This window comes from Syngnathus leptorhynchus, chromosome 14, assembly GCF_054491065.1.
Source record: "Syngnathus leptorhynchus isolate UIUO chromosome 14, UIUO_Slep, whole genome shotgun sequence".
Classification (NCBI taxonomy): Eukaryota; Metazoa; Chordata; class Actinopteri; order Syngnathiformes; family Syngnathidae; genus Syngnathus; species Syngnathus leptorhynchus.
In genome coordinates this window covers 722617-736661 of record NC_141208.1, presented here as the reverse complement: position 1 = coordinate 736661, position 14045 = coordinate 722617, and the positions used below count along the sequence as shown (strand labels likewise).

General features: G+C 49.2%; 1 protein-coding gene across 3 annotated transcripts; it reads right to left on the bottom strand.

Annotated features, from left to right (window-relative positions):
* Positions 1–5224: 5224 nt before the first annotated feature.
* Positions 5225–12617, bottom strand: mmp16b (matrix metallopeptidase 16b (membrane-inserted)). 3 transcript variants are annotated; one of them, XM_085929638.1, is made up of 11 exons: positions 12514–12617; positions 11049–11197; positions 10899–10913; positions 10265–10381; positions 8851–9155; positions 6993–7154; positions 6705–6922; positions 6484–6622; positions 6039–6189; positions 5729–5844; positions 5225–5601 (listed from the first exon to the last, which is right to left on the bottom strand). In XM_085929638.1, the coding sequence occupies exons 1-11, from the start codon at positions 12574–12576 to the stop codon at positions 5225–5227; spliced, it is 1812 nt and encodes a 603-aa protein (XP_085785764.1). In that variant the 5' UTR covers positions 12577–12617. The 3 variants fall into 3 exon arrangements, with proteins under 3 accessions (XP_085785764.1, XP_085785762.1, XP_085785763.1); XM_085929636.1 differs by lacking the exon at positions 12514–12617 and adding an exon at positions 12175–12303; XM_085929637.1 differs by lacking the exons at positions 10899–10913; positions 12514–12617 and adding an exon at positions 12175–12303.
* Positions 12618–14045: the final 1428 nt, after the last annotated feature.

Below are 14045 nucleotides of genomic sequence, written 5' to 3'. Positions count from 1 at the left end.
TTTCCGCCATTTTACCTTCGGACACTATTTCAGATCATGTCGACTCACGCTCACGCGGCAGCCGTCCGTCAGCACGGTAGGGCTGAAGGAGAAGGTGATGTTTTCCACCGTAAGGCCGTCCACCGACGTGTGGTTGGCGCTGAACTCCAGAGGAGTGCCCCCCACCAGCTGGAAGAGAGAGCATTTTCATAGGGCAACGGCTCAAATGGGTCGACATCCAACATTACCATGTAGTGACACTTTGGACAGCCAAACATTGGGTTGAAGGCTTCGATCTGCTGCAACAATGTGGTGCTGACCTCCGCGCAAGTTGAAGGGATCAGCCTAATAGAACAGAGATGACATCCCATTTTGGAACCAGTGCAATGTAGTTATGCTTTGGAGGAGACATTTCTTAATGAAGACTTAGCTTTGGCAACGGGTGGATTTTTTTTTTTTTTGCTGTAAATTACAGTGCATGGTAACTCCACATTGAGCAAGAGATCAAACTTAAAAAAAGAATATATCCGCCAAATCTTTTGGGCTAAAGGCATTAGCATCAGAAATACATTTGGGTGCGTGAAATTTGCATCAAAGACTTCCTAGTGATCCTGATTGTATATAAAAAGTCGCTTACCAGAGCGTTCGGCAGTAGGCATGGTAGATGGGCCCAGGAATGGGCACGGCGGACACAAACAGGACCAGCCCGGCGAGGAGAAACAGAGTCTTCATGGTGGCTGCTGTTGGAGTTTCTTGTGAGACAAACGTTGGACGTTTGCGCTCTTATACGTCCGGGGGGACATCCGTCCCATCCCGTCCCGGGTCATGCGCTCGGCAGCCTTACAATCGATTCAGCGTGGACGAGTGCCGATGACGCACGCACACATGGCCTCGTAATGGTGGCGGGCGAACAAAAGAGCACGCCTGGCCTGCCTGCCTGCCTGCCTGCCTGCCTGCCTGCCTGCCTGCCTGCCTGCGTGGCTGCTTGCTTGCCTGCCTGCCTGCGTGGCTGCCTGCCTGCCTGCGTGGCTGCCTGCCTGCCTGCACAGGTCAAAAGGTTGACATTTCCAAAGTCCAGGACTAGTGTCTCAAAAGATTGGATTTGAAAGTATAAAACTATCACCTGATTTATTCTTTTCCATACAGCACAGTGAATAAAAAAAGTCAACACACCCCTCTTCAAATGCTAAGTGCTTGTGCTTGCAAACCTGGGAGCAAGAGAAATCCTTTCAACCCTGACCAATCAAATTCAATTCAAGTCACGTGGTTGCACCTTTTGGCAGCGAAACACCTGTTTTTGTCCAGACGATTTGTGCGTTTGGCACCGTTTTTATGCCCGCCGCCCTTCCTCTTGGCACGTGAAGAAATTGACTTTGACTCTGACTTGCAGGGTTGGGAGCGGCACTGACACGTGCCCCCCTAAGGCTGCATATGGTTCCCTGAGCAGGAAGCGAACCCGCCCACGGCCACATCCTAACCATCAGGGAGTGTGAACGGCCCTATTTAAATCCCAGTGAACCATGTGATATATCGCAGCCAATCAGCAAATAAAAATCCTATTTCGTGTAAGGATCAAAGAAATGAAGAATAATATGAGTCATATCAAAATAAGAATCAAATAATGCAACAAAGCATGTTTGTTAGTCAGACTCCTGATTTTTATTATGAATTCAACATTTCCATTCAATGTTCCTGTAAAGCTGATGAATTGATCATTTGCATTCATTGTTACTGTATATTCTTCAGCATGCAGGAGAAGGGAGTCAAGGTGCTAAAGGGATAGGATATACACAGGACCATTTGAATGCTTCAAAATTTATTGTTGATTTGTTTTTCTCTCTTTCATTTCTTTTTTTCAGGCTTTGCAGGTGGCGAGTCCGTAGCCCATGCAAGCCCACTCGTTGGTCATCTCCATGAAACCTGCTTCGCCGGATATTCCGCTTGCTGAAGAAAAAAAGAAAAGGGCATTAGCGTGAGCATCTTCAAATGTGTATCCCTTGCACGTGCGGGGCGAACCTGAGAGCAGATCATAGAGGTTGCAGTAATTGAGGCCGTTGTCCAGAAGGCTGGTGAATCCCAAAGAGGTGGACTGGCCCTGGGTCCGACCCCCCAAAACAGTTATTTGACTGCATCTTTCTTCTCCACAGATATTTTGGTGTAGGCCAAAGTGACATTCGTACTCTCAATCAAATGTATCACTCGTATACGTACTTGCTTCATGCCAATTTCTATCTCCGGCTTGGCTTTCAGAACCCCCCCCCCCCCCAATTTGAAGGTTAGTCGTAGACCTAAGTAGACACCGTGGTCCAAATGCTATCACAAACCCCCTCGCTGACACTTACGGACACGCGGCATCCTCCCGTTATCACGGTGGGGCTGAAGGTGAAGGTGATGTTCTCAACTGCTAGAGCGTCAGCTGAAGAGTGGTTGGCGGTGATGCCCAAAGGGGTGCCGGCCACCAGCTGCGGCAACAGGTTGACGGCAAAATGGGTCAGGCCGTCAACTTTTCCTCCCAAGTAAAAAAGGTTAGTTACCGTGTAGTGACACTTGTCGCAGCCAAACACTGGGTTGTAGGCTTGAATCTGCTGCACCAATTTGCTGCCGACTGTGGCGCAGGGCGAAGAAAAGAGCCTGAGGAAGCGCAGATAACATCACAGAAGCACATCCAGTGGCTTGCTTTTCACTTTGTCTATTACCACAGAGTTCTGCAGAAGGCGTGGTAGAAGGGCATAGGAGCAGGCATAGCGCTCCCAAGGACAACAAGTCCGGCGAGTACAATCAGAGTCTTCATGGCGCCAGGCAGGTGGAGACAATTGTCCGCACTGGCCGCCGCTCCCTTATAAAGCTCACTGACGCAGGTCACGCGCTCGGCTCAGTGACACTCGGCCAATCCGTTAGTTCCATTGCTCTCATGAATAAATGACCCTGAAACCTAGAGATCAGAGGAGTGTACCAATTGCCTTCACAAAGTCTGGCGTAGCAAATTCCCAAATTTCTCCTCATTCTGACATGTTTAGCAGAACCCAACCGCTGTATATATTTCTGGAAACTCACTTTTGATTTCCTCGGCTAATGACAGTTGTCATCGGTTTGAATTGAGAATGACACGCAAAGACACATGCACACAAAAGAGGCAGCTGTTATTAAAGTAGTCATATGTTAGAACCAGCGGGTCACAATGGAGATCTCGGCGACAAGTAGAAAATGGTATTATTCCTGGCGCATCAGCTGACTGACTGACTGACTGACTCCCACATATGCATTGAGGTCACAGCACATTTTCTTTCTTTTGCTCCACTTGCGTAAAGGGGCGTTTGCGCCGTTGTGGGATGGAACGCTTTGTGTCATTGCTCAGGTGTGGAAAGTTAGGGGGAACACTGATGAGGGGGCAAACTCACCAATTTGTTATGCACTTGTTTTTATTTATAACACACAGCATGTCTTTACCCATGGAATAGTAGATGGATTCAAAAAAAACTTTCAAGCAGACAGCACCCTCCACTTTATGTACATATGGTATATATCGTTTTAGTTCTGTAACACGAGGCCTCGGACGTGTCAGGATTTTTAAAAAACAAACAAACTTCCTTGCATCAGCTACTTGTCGTCTTAGCCCTAATGCTTAGCAGCACAAAGTTGGATGAAAGGCAGAGCAAAAGAAGTGGCAGAACTGCTCGTGATGGCTCTCTCTCTCTCTCTCTCTCTCTCTCTCTCTCGCTCACATGAATGCAATGAGAAATCTAGGCGATGAAAAAGAACAGCTTCAGATGCATTTCTCTTTGTCTAACACCAATACAGACGGAGTCCCTCCCGCCTGGCCAGCCACAAATCCACAGGTCACATCAGGTCGGCCTTCTTCAAAACAAACAAAGAAAGCGACCGACAAAAGACACCTTGTACAACAATGAACCCCAGCTTCAACCTCTTTCCCTATTAAAATGACCATGCCAAAGCTCCAGCCGAGCCAATTGACAAGGCCTGCAAAGAAGAGAGGCTGAGAAGCACAAATGAATCAAAGTTCCAGTCTGCGTTCACGATACGTCATTTGTCGAAAGCTGCTCAAATCATCTCAAATGTCATCTCTTTGTATTTTGGTTGGACTAGTGTATAAATATGTTTTTTTCCATATGTAACATCACAGGATTTTGTATTTCTATAAATAGACTCAGTAGTTCAACGAGATTGGTTTCTTTCTAGTCTTAGTCGTGATATGTTTTGTTTTTAATCGCAGTTATTTTGTTCTTTGTCAAACGACTTGATATTTGTTAGCAACAGCGACACACTCGATTGGATGAATATTTTCCCGATGGCAAGTAGTCCAAAAGAACCTTCCCGTGGATGCTCGGTCCTCGTTCCCGTGAGCTAGGTCAAAAGAAAAAGCAATGTGACGCGGAGTAGCAAAAGAACGGAATGCACAAAAGGGTTTGTATCTTTGTAAAGGGTTAGCATCGGGCTCGGGATTAGGTGCGGCGGAACGGTACGGAACGGAACGGACTTCTCCGAGGCCGCCGCGATAACGCCGACATGTTTTTCGTGTTCTCCTCAAAAACAAATTCATCAATTAACGTCAAATTGGGAGGTGTAGCAGACAGAGAAGTCGAGCTCAAGATGGATGAAAACGCAAAATCTCCAAACGCAATGATCGGAATTAGATCCGATTCATCAGAGTCAGGGTGTATGATTGAAAAGAATCACTTCCACTTTACGCGTGGTGCCAATCGGTCCAAGTCAAACGGCCGACTTCTCGTGCGTCTGGGGGCAAAGCTTGTTGTATTTTTAGCACTCTTTATTGCTGTCTGCTACCTCCACAAAGGATGAAAAAGAATCAGAATGTCACCCAAAAAAATGGAGCCAACATCCTCTTTGGAAGAATCGGTCCACACAATCAGTGCGTGTATAAACAGTCCGTCATACACTGTAAATAAATAAAAAAAAAAAACAAAAAAAAACAACGCACCCACCGCTCAGGGTGATGTCATCGAGAACCAAAGTCAAGTCCAAGCTTCGATGGAATTGCTCGGGAGGCTTCTTTCTTCAAGCAAGTGTGCAGACGGGAAAGACGAAGAAAAAAAACAAAAGAAAAAGGTCCACTTACATACAGGAGCTGGAGTCACACTCGCTCTGTTGAGTTTGTTTGAGAAAAGAGTCCAAGTGGATAAATACACAGGAGATACGGCTCCCTCCCTCCCTCCCTCCCTCGCTGCCTTTTCAGTTCACTTGATGGATGTCAATTTTGAGCCCAGCCTCACACCCACTCCTGCATGGAGCGCTTGCAGTACAGTATGTGGCGCTGCGTGCTCTTCCTGCGGAACTGGAACACGGTGTAGAGCAGGACCATCATGCAGAGCGCCAGGACGCAGGGGATGGCGATGGCCACCGCCTTCTCCGTGCCGCCCACGCTGTCCAATTTGATGACCACGTCGGCGTCGCCGCCGCCGCCGCCACCGCTGTCGTAGTGGCGCTCCTCCACCGCCGGCGGGCTCCAGTCCCAGTCGGGGTCCGGGGGCAGGCCGTCGCAGCCCATGAAGTCGCGCAGGATGGAGCGCGGGTAGCCCGGCTCCACGCGGAGCAGCTGGTTGTTGAACTTCCAGTACTCCTTCCCCTTGTAAAAGTAGGTGAAGCCTGGACGGATGGACAGACATAGAGCGCTATGATTTGAAAAGTTCAAACGTGCGCTGGACAATCACGCAGCGACGCTTCCTTGTGTTCAGCGTAAACAAGCATTCAAGCGTATGGAAACGGGCAGTACCGTTGATTTTGTCCACGAAAGCCCCCTGCGGAGAGTCGGGGATGCCCTTCCAGATGGTGATGGGCTTGGGATAACCTGGATCCATGGTCCTCATGTCTTCATTGTACCGCCAGTATCTGGAAAAGGCCACAAAAACGCCACACTCAATAGGCGGAGTCAATAATCGACTTTGGGGTCATTTCCCAGGATTGTTTTTTTTTTCGGGGTCTACATTTGAACAACACCTTTGTCCTCTCACATTCGAGGAGATAAACAAAACGTAGAGGCTGTGACAAAATATGTGCCCCCCCCCATTTGCGCAAACGCAGACCTGTCTCCTTTGAAGAAGTAAGTCTTGGCCACGTCCTCCCACCACACGGCCGTCTCTATGCTCTGCGTGGGCATGCCGCTGCCAAACAGCGAGATGTCCTGAGGGTAAGACGGCTGCAGAGTCGTGTCCTTGAACACCCAGAAGCAGTTACCTGAGGACGGTGATGTATACATATGAACCTCGGCACTCTTTGTCTCGATATGATGGACGTGCCAATGTGAGAGACCTGCCAGTGTTATGTTGAGTTTGCCAAAAAGGCCTTGACGCAACACGAATGCACGTTCACGGCGATCACACTTTGACGCAACTCTCGTGTATTATGTCTGCAAAGTGGCTTTTTTGTAGTACTGGACATCTCCAGCGGAAGGTGCTGTTTTGCGTGATTTCTTATTACTCTTACTATTATTATGACGACATAAAGAAGGTCAAATGTGCACTTGATTACCTTTGAAAAATACAAATTTTCCTTCGCTGTTTTCATAGACGGCGTCAATTTTGGCTGGCAAGCCTTTCCAGAAGTAGTTGATCTGCATGGGGTATCCAGGGACCACCGAGTTGTCTCGTACCCTCCAAAACCACTGGTCCTGCGGGCCACGGGTCAAAAATGAGGAAAATCATCGTCATCGGTGGCGGCACCGGCGGCACCAGCGGCGGCGGCGCTTCTACCTTGAAGACAAAAAGCTCCTGCCGCAGGATGGCCAGCGTGTTGAAGCCGCCGTCGCAGATGTTGGGCTTGGAGTTGGGGTTGGCTGGCTTGGCGCCCTGCGGAGGGCGGTGGGGCCTGGCGTGGCGGTCGTGCTTGCGGGGATCCGAGGGAAGGTGGAAGCGAGGAGGGGGCGCCGTGGGCGGAGGCCTGGTCGGCTGCGGGGCTCTGTCGGGTGGACCTGGAAAACAAAATGGCAAAACGTTTCGGGCCGGGAAAAGAAAATCAAAAACGAGCGGTTTCGTTGTTACCGTAGATTTTCTGAATGCCCTGCAGGTCGTCGTGAGGTAGTTTGAAGTTCTCCGTGTCCATGTACTGGTAGAAAGGAGCCATGATGGCGGTGGGATCGTTGGAGTGTTCCAGGCCCAGGGCGTGGCCCAGCTCGTGAACGGCCACCAAAAAGAGATCGTTCCCTGGAATCGGGACAAAAGGGTGGGTGGATCAATTCGAAAAAAACAACAACTTTTTATCATTCCCGTCATCTTTCATGCCCGTGGAAGCTTTCAGAACGTCCTATGTTCCTTTCAAGCAGGTTCTCTTTCTGCTATCTGTACGCGATTCATATGATGGAAAGCCCCGGAGTCGACGCGGATGAACGACACGGTTGCAGCTCGCGTCGTGTCGTAGTTTCACCACAACAACACCAATGTGCAAAAAGAGATGGTGCAACCCAATGCCCATAATTAGCCAAATTGGGTCAGTGTGTTCCTTCTGTCGCTGCGAATGACAATTTATGATAATGAATGCGTCACACACACACACACACACACACACACACGACACGACAACGCGAACGTGTGAACGAGTGTGCCGGATGAAATGTACTTTGGAAGCGCCTGATGTTATCCGAACAAGCTAACGCGGCCGTCGTGCCTCGTGCCAGGACTCGACGTGGATTTGGATTGTTTTGACGGAGCACTTCAATTATAGTCATTGTAGAAGAAAAAAAGGATAAAGCATCTGCAATCAAAGATGTCAAAAAGAAAAATGGCCCGGTAGCCGTGTACGAATCGAACCGCGGCTGGTGGTGCCAAAGTCATTTCCGACACCCGCCTAACATTGTTGCCCTTTCCTACATGATCTCCACTCCTGCTAGTGTCCACCGAGCCAGGGCCAGGAGCTAAAAGGTGACAAAGCCCTCCCCGACCGACTCCATGGATGCAACGCGACCAGACCAAAGTCCCACAAGGACTCCAGAGCGAGAGGCCGGGGCCACCATTAGCGCACATGTCAACATGCATCATTGACAAGGACACTGCTGTGAAAGGCCATTAAAAGCCCGTGTGGCTTTCCAGACACATCAGCGCAGAAGGGAGGTGAAGCGCCAGGGAACTAGGACGGACAGACGGAACGGAATGTGGCTCAGAAGCTTCCATTGAGGTGGCAACTTTTACAAAGCTCAGATTGCAAAAATCCTTGAAGCCTTCAAAAAGTGCAGACAAAGAACAATCCTATTTTGCCTTGATTTCACACATTGGTTTGGATTTAGGAAGCGATAGGGCCCTGCTGAACGCATTGCTATTGAGAGACAAAGGAATGCGAGCAATGCTACCTTTTTGGGGAGAATAGCAAAACGCTGTGGGTGGGTGACTAATGTCCGCCATTACACCTTGGGCTACATTATTCAATCCAACATTTGGAGTCATTTGGTTTAATGTCGCGCACGCACGCACGGACGGACAGACGCCTATGCAAGGTTGTCAGGACTGAGATGGTGCAATTTGCAAACGGGAATGGCTGCTGTTTCTTTGCAAGTGACAGATGGGCTGTCCCATGATGAGAAACTTTTTTGCAAAGCATTTTCTTTTCTTTTGTTGAAGACATTTCATCCGGCTGCAACGTCTCATGCTGTCACACTGTCTTTGTCTTTCCGAGACGCCCGCCCACCTCGTTCTGCTGTTTTCCGTTTGTCTTTTTTCTCCGCTCGCTCGCTCGCTCGCTCGCCCTGTTGACGTCAATTTCAGCATCCCACACTCAGCGTTTCTTTCTTTTTCTCCAACAATTGCCTTCCCATTGCAGTTTTTGTGGTAGAACACAAAGCACCTGGGCAGACCCCATCCCGGGAAAACCACAATAATCACCCTTACTGCTTGCGGCTTGTCCACTTACCGTCATGGTTGGGGTTCCCCAGGGTCCAAGGTTCATCCGAGTCAAAGTGGGTGTCGCCGCCTATGCCAGGACCAGGAAAGTAGGCGTGGGCCAGGAAACCGCCCTCCCCGTCAAAGGGCGAGCTGTCGCCGTGGAAACCCGAGGCGAAGATGATGGTGATGTCCACGTCGCGCCGGCCCGTCTCCAGGGCGCTGTAAGGGACGGCCTCGAAGCGCAGCGGCGTCACGCCCTGCCACACGTCGAAGGCCCGGCGGATGGCGTCGTGGGTTTCGCGGGCGCCCACCTTTGGTGTGACATTTTTGATGCTGGGGAAAACATGGATCAATCAGCATTTTTCCTTTTTGCCGGCGCCCTGAACCCAACCGGACGGAAAGCAAATCCACTCCCGCTCCAGAGGTCAGTGTCGGGGAGACTTTGACTGAGCCGGCCAGAAAAGAAGTTGACACAACTATTTCAAGGCTGCTGGCAGCGTTGACTGCACTTTTACACAGCGCTCTTTATCAGTGGCTGGCAGGCAGAGAGGAATTGGGTGAGAATCTTCTCTCTTGCCTCCCATCTTCATGAATAACGCGCAGTCATCGGCTCAGCGCTGATTGACATTCTATTTGGAGAGTGTGCTCATCAATTCAAATTAAGGGAGGGAAGGATTTGAATACATTGACGGCATTATCGCCGCCGACGGCTGAAACGTGTCCGTTTCTGCCGCTTCGCCGCCGACCCGTTTATCGGCCCTCCTCAGAAGCCAGAGGAGAGGGAGGAAAAAAAAAGAAAGGTGGCCGGAGCCTAACCGAGGGGGGAGGGGAGAGGAGGGAGGGAGGGAGAGATAAGATAAGAGTGGGAATATTTTCTGCTGAAATGAGGGATTCTGCACTCAGGAACTCCAGTGGCAACGCATGAAAAGAAAAAAAAAAGAGAGCTGCTAGCAATTTTTGCGTTCTCCAAATAGAACATAATGGTTGCGCGTGCGCACACACGCTCACTCGCTCAGAGCTGGCGAAACGCACACTCAAGTACTGTACATAACACACACGTTTTCTACGAAATCAGATTCATCTTTTCAAATGTAGTAAATGAGGGCAAAAAATATTCAGGTAAAGTAAGGACACTTGAAAAAGCCCTTCAAGTACAGGTGCTTTGTTACTTCTGACTGGCACACACACACAAAGACGTACACGTACGTGTTAAATCCCACGTTACCGCCATTGCGCCGAGGACGATATTTTCCCATAGGATGACGTTTGGGAGCAGTCGCCATGGCAACAAACACCGAGCATGTGATCAGGGTGCCAATGAAAAAAAGAAAGTCATCACTGGCACACATGACTGCTCCTCCTCTTTCACGGTTAAGTGCGGCTAAGCCTGAATGGTCTCCAAGGCAACTGCTTCCCACCTAGCTGGCCTGGCCTGGCCTCACCTGTAGGTGATGTGCGTACGCTGCCACTTCTGTCCTGTCAGCGCGTATCTCCGCCTCCTTGACCTGGAGGCGCTTTTCAGCGTGTCTGGAACGCCGCAGCGGGGCTTCTGCATCCAACTGGAAACAGGGCAAAAGGAGGAGAGAAAATCATTTTGGGGAACCACACGTCTCCACCTTGATGAAGGTGCAAATTCCATTGTCACCATATGCACAAGAAGAATTTTGGAAGCCAGTGTTTCCGTAACGATTGCATCGCCAGACAAGTGAGATCAATCAATGCTCGTGTGAAATGAAGGCCTTTTTAATGCGCCTGCACCACAAATACCAATATTATTTTTCTAGCACAATATTGATATCGTATATATACGGTGACAATTGACAAATTGAAGTTGTGCACGATTAAGATCTACCTACGGTGGTGATCGACTCCTTTGGAGTGCCGTGATATTTCATCATAATCCAAGATTTGTACCTCCAAAGACAATATTGCGATATGACATGGACGTGATTTTTGTTTCGTCAACAGTTTGTCTTTTCTTCCGGACGCCGACCACATTGTGCACGTGGGCAAGTTTGCGCTAGCTAGCGCTTCCGAGTGACACACACAGAAGGAAAGGCAATCAAGTAGTCTCACCTCAGCGTGATATCGCTGCATCATCATGCAAAATAAGAAGAAGGACACCAGTTAGCAGCGTCACCTGCGCGCCTTGCTGGGCATGTGAGGACAACATGTCTCTTTTCTGTTGCTCACATTTGCACGTCCATGACAATGCACAATACTCACTCCTTGGTTCTCTCATCCAGCGTCCCGGTGACATTGAGGCCGTAGGCGCGCTGCATGGCGGCGATGGCCGAGTGCACGCTTTGGGCCGAGCGCAGGACGGACATTTTGGGTTCTGTCCGAGGAAGGTAGCCGTACCTCTGAAGCCATCCCTGAAAAGAGGCAAACATTTCATGGCTAAAATCAAACTTGCTACTTCATTGAATCCAAGTCTATTCCATTTGGAATTTACAAATACCAAAAGTGTTTGAATATTTGAACTCGTTAAAGCTGGAGGCTCGCTCGCTAAAAAGACATCTAGCTAGCTAGCTCGCTCACTAAAAAGACAGATGGATAGATGCATGGATGGAAGGTCCGACATAAAAGACATCAGTCATAAATGAAAAACATCAGAGAGTGCCGCTACAACACAATACGTCCACCATATTGATGTCCCAGGTGGACGCTCCATCATTTGTCCATCCATCCTCGCATCCATTCACACTGCAGGCAGCAGCAGCAGCCTCGCCGCGGGGGCGGCCAGTCACAAATGTCCCCCCTACGCTACCTATAATCTGTCCGTCTGTCCGTCCGTCCCTGTTTCCCGACCGAGCGCCTTGTTTATGATCCCTTTCCTGTCTCTCTCTCTCTCGCTCGCTCGCCGTTGTGTGTGTGTATGTGTTTTTTTCGGTGAGGTGCTCGTCTCCCTCATGTATGTCAGCGAGGCATAAAATTGGTTTGTGGGGTAGTTGGGATCGGCTGGGAAGAGCTTATAGATCTGATGGAAAAAAAACAAAAAAAAAACAACCAAATTGAACCAATCTTATTATGCAACTGGCATGTGTGAATGGCTAATCCGCTCCATCAGCGTGATGCTTAGGCCTATTTTCATCATCAATGAATGCATTGCAGGCAGGCCTCAACAAAGCACGCATCTGTATCTGGGTTACATGCACACTCACACGCGCGGGCGCGTAAATGAGCCTTGAGTAGTCCTATTTTGACAATAGTGCTCAAAATGGGGATTTATTTTAGGCGGGGTGGGGGGTGGCTGTGTGCTAGCGGAGAATGCACGGTCACGGATGAAGCCAAACAGCAGGGAAGGGCCGTGTATATAATAAATGATATGATCTATTTCTGTGCATCCTACCTCGACGCTGAAGTGCTGGTGCTCCTCTCCGGACACCGCACACGCAATCCAAAGCAAGAGATGCAAGCAGAACCCGGCCGCCTGAACGCAATCCGATGCTTTCCTTGCACTGGAGGCGACTAAGGTCATAATGACCCGCTTGAATGCCGAGTCTTTTTTCTTGTTGTCCTGCTTTTCAGGGAGAACCCGCGTTTCGCTTTGGCGTCTTTTTGCGTCAAGCTAAAGGCATGGATGGATCGCGAGCAGCGTCCGCAAGGTGCGACGAGAACAAACTGGCCGATGTCAAGCACGTATGAAGCGGCGTGTTCCATCCGCTGCCCTCGCCATCCTTGTATTTACATCACGGGCTCCCTCCCATGTAGGCGGCGGCACCAGCAGCAGCAGCAGGAGCAGCAGCAGCATCACTGAGGCTGCGGACGGGCTTCAGTCTGCGCAAGATTGGCCGCCTCCTCCTCCTCCTCCTCCTCCTCCTCTACCTCCTCCTCCTCCTCCGCTTTGATTTCGAGCTTGATAGAAAGTGCAACAAATCATAACACCAATGCAATTGTTCATCAAATTGAATGTTGTAACACAAATCATCAGAAAAGCACACTACTATTTTTTTTCATTGTTTGCTATAAGAAACAGCAGCAACGTACATCAACACATTCGCGCATGTGACGTCACACGTCTGCTCCGCCTCTCGTTGCCAGGCAGAATTTTAGAGTACGTTCAGGTAAGCCTTCGGATGAAAACAAATGACATAAACAAAGAAAATAGCATTCTACAATGTTCTTTTTTTTTTTTGATAAAAAGGCAGAGACTGTAAAGAAATCGAACGTGTTGAAAATTTGATGGCGACAAGAATAAGTGTTATTCTTTCAAACAGTTTGCAAAGGTCTCTGGAACCTTTGGCAACTTGCGATGTCCGAAAATGGCAGAACATCATCCGTTTTGTGCTGCTTGCTGACTGACTTGGCCGGCCAGATGCTTCAGTCAGCATTCACACAACGAAAAGAGCTTGAGGCCTGAGGCAGCCGCAGCAGCCTGCAATAAAAAATGTGGCCACACGGTAGCGGTGTTTGCCGGAGCATTTTGCCTGGCTGCAAGCAAGCAAGCAAGCAAGCCATTGTCTGCTTGGGAACCCCAAAGGGCAAGCAAATGGTCCTTTCGCACCATCAGGATGTCAGGATGCGGTTATTGTACTTTTAGACAGGGAGGGGACAGGCCTTTTACTGGAAGACTCTGGCACTCGTCTCGGGAACTCGAAGCTTCAAGTGCTTGACTGATTCAGGTCGTTAGTGGTTCACTTGGGCAGCTTGACATTTTTAGGTTACTTTTCTCTTCTTCAGACGCGATATTCCAAAAAAGGCCTCATTTCTTGAAAATCAAACCATTTCAAACATACAAATTCAGACCGTGTGTGTGTTGTCAGCATTCCAACCCCCAAAATGACAACATAATACAAGATGACGTCCAACCGAAAGCCATATTACTCAACAGTTACAGTGTCCATTTTCAAACAGGATGTGACAGGTTGAGGGGCCCAACGTGAAATTGTGTCGACGTCAATGCAGGCTCACTCATTCATAACCTTGGGGGTATTGGTGTGTGTGTGTGTGTGTGTGTGTGTGTGGCTGACGGGTCGCCATGACAATGTCATGTTCTGGCAAGCCCACAGCAACACGGCGCTAAATGTAGCACATCAGGGTGTGAGGATGTTTTATTGGCGTTAAGAGTCAACAAAGTGTGTGTGCGTGCGGGTGCGTGTGCGTGTGTACACAGAATTAAAAGCCATCACTGCTTTTCAAATATTTGCCTCGAGCAGGAGCTGGAGAGTCATTTCCTTCAGATGGTGAAATACAAGGTGCTCTTCTCTAATGAAACCCAAC

Bases quoted from the DNA above. Each gene is read 5' to 3' on its own strand.
- mmp16b (XM_085929636.1), bottom strand. From the start codon at position 12,303: ATGACCTTAGTCGCCTCCAGTGCAAGGAAAGCATCGGATTGCGTTCAG. The intron at 11,198-12,174 runs GTAGGATGCACA...GCCTCTTTTCAG, and splicing joins ACCAGCACTTCAGCGTCGAG to GGATGGCTTCAGAGGTACGG. The intron at 5,602-5,728 runs GTACTGCCCGTT...CCATCCGTCCAG, and splicing joins TTTCGTGGACAAAATCAACG to GCTTCACCTACTTTTACAAG.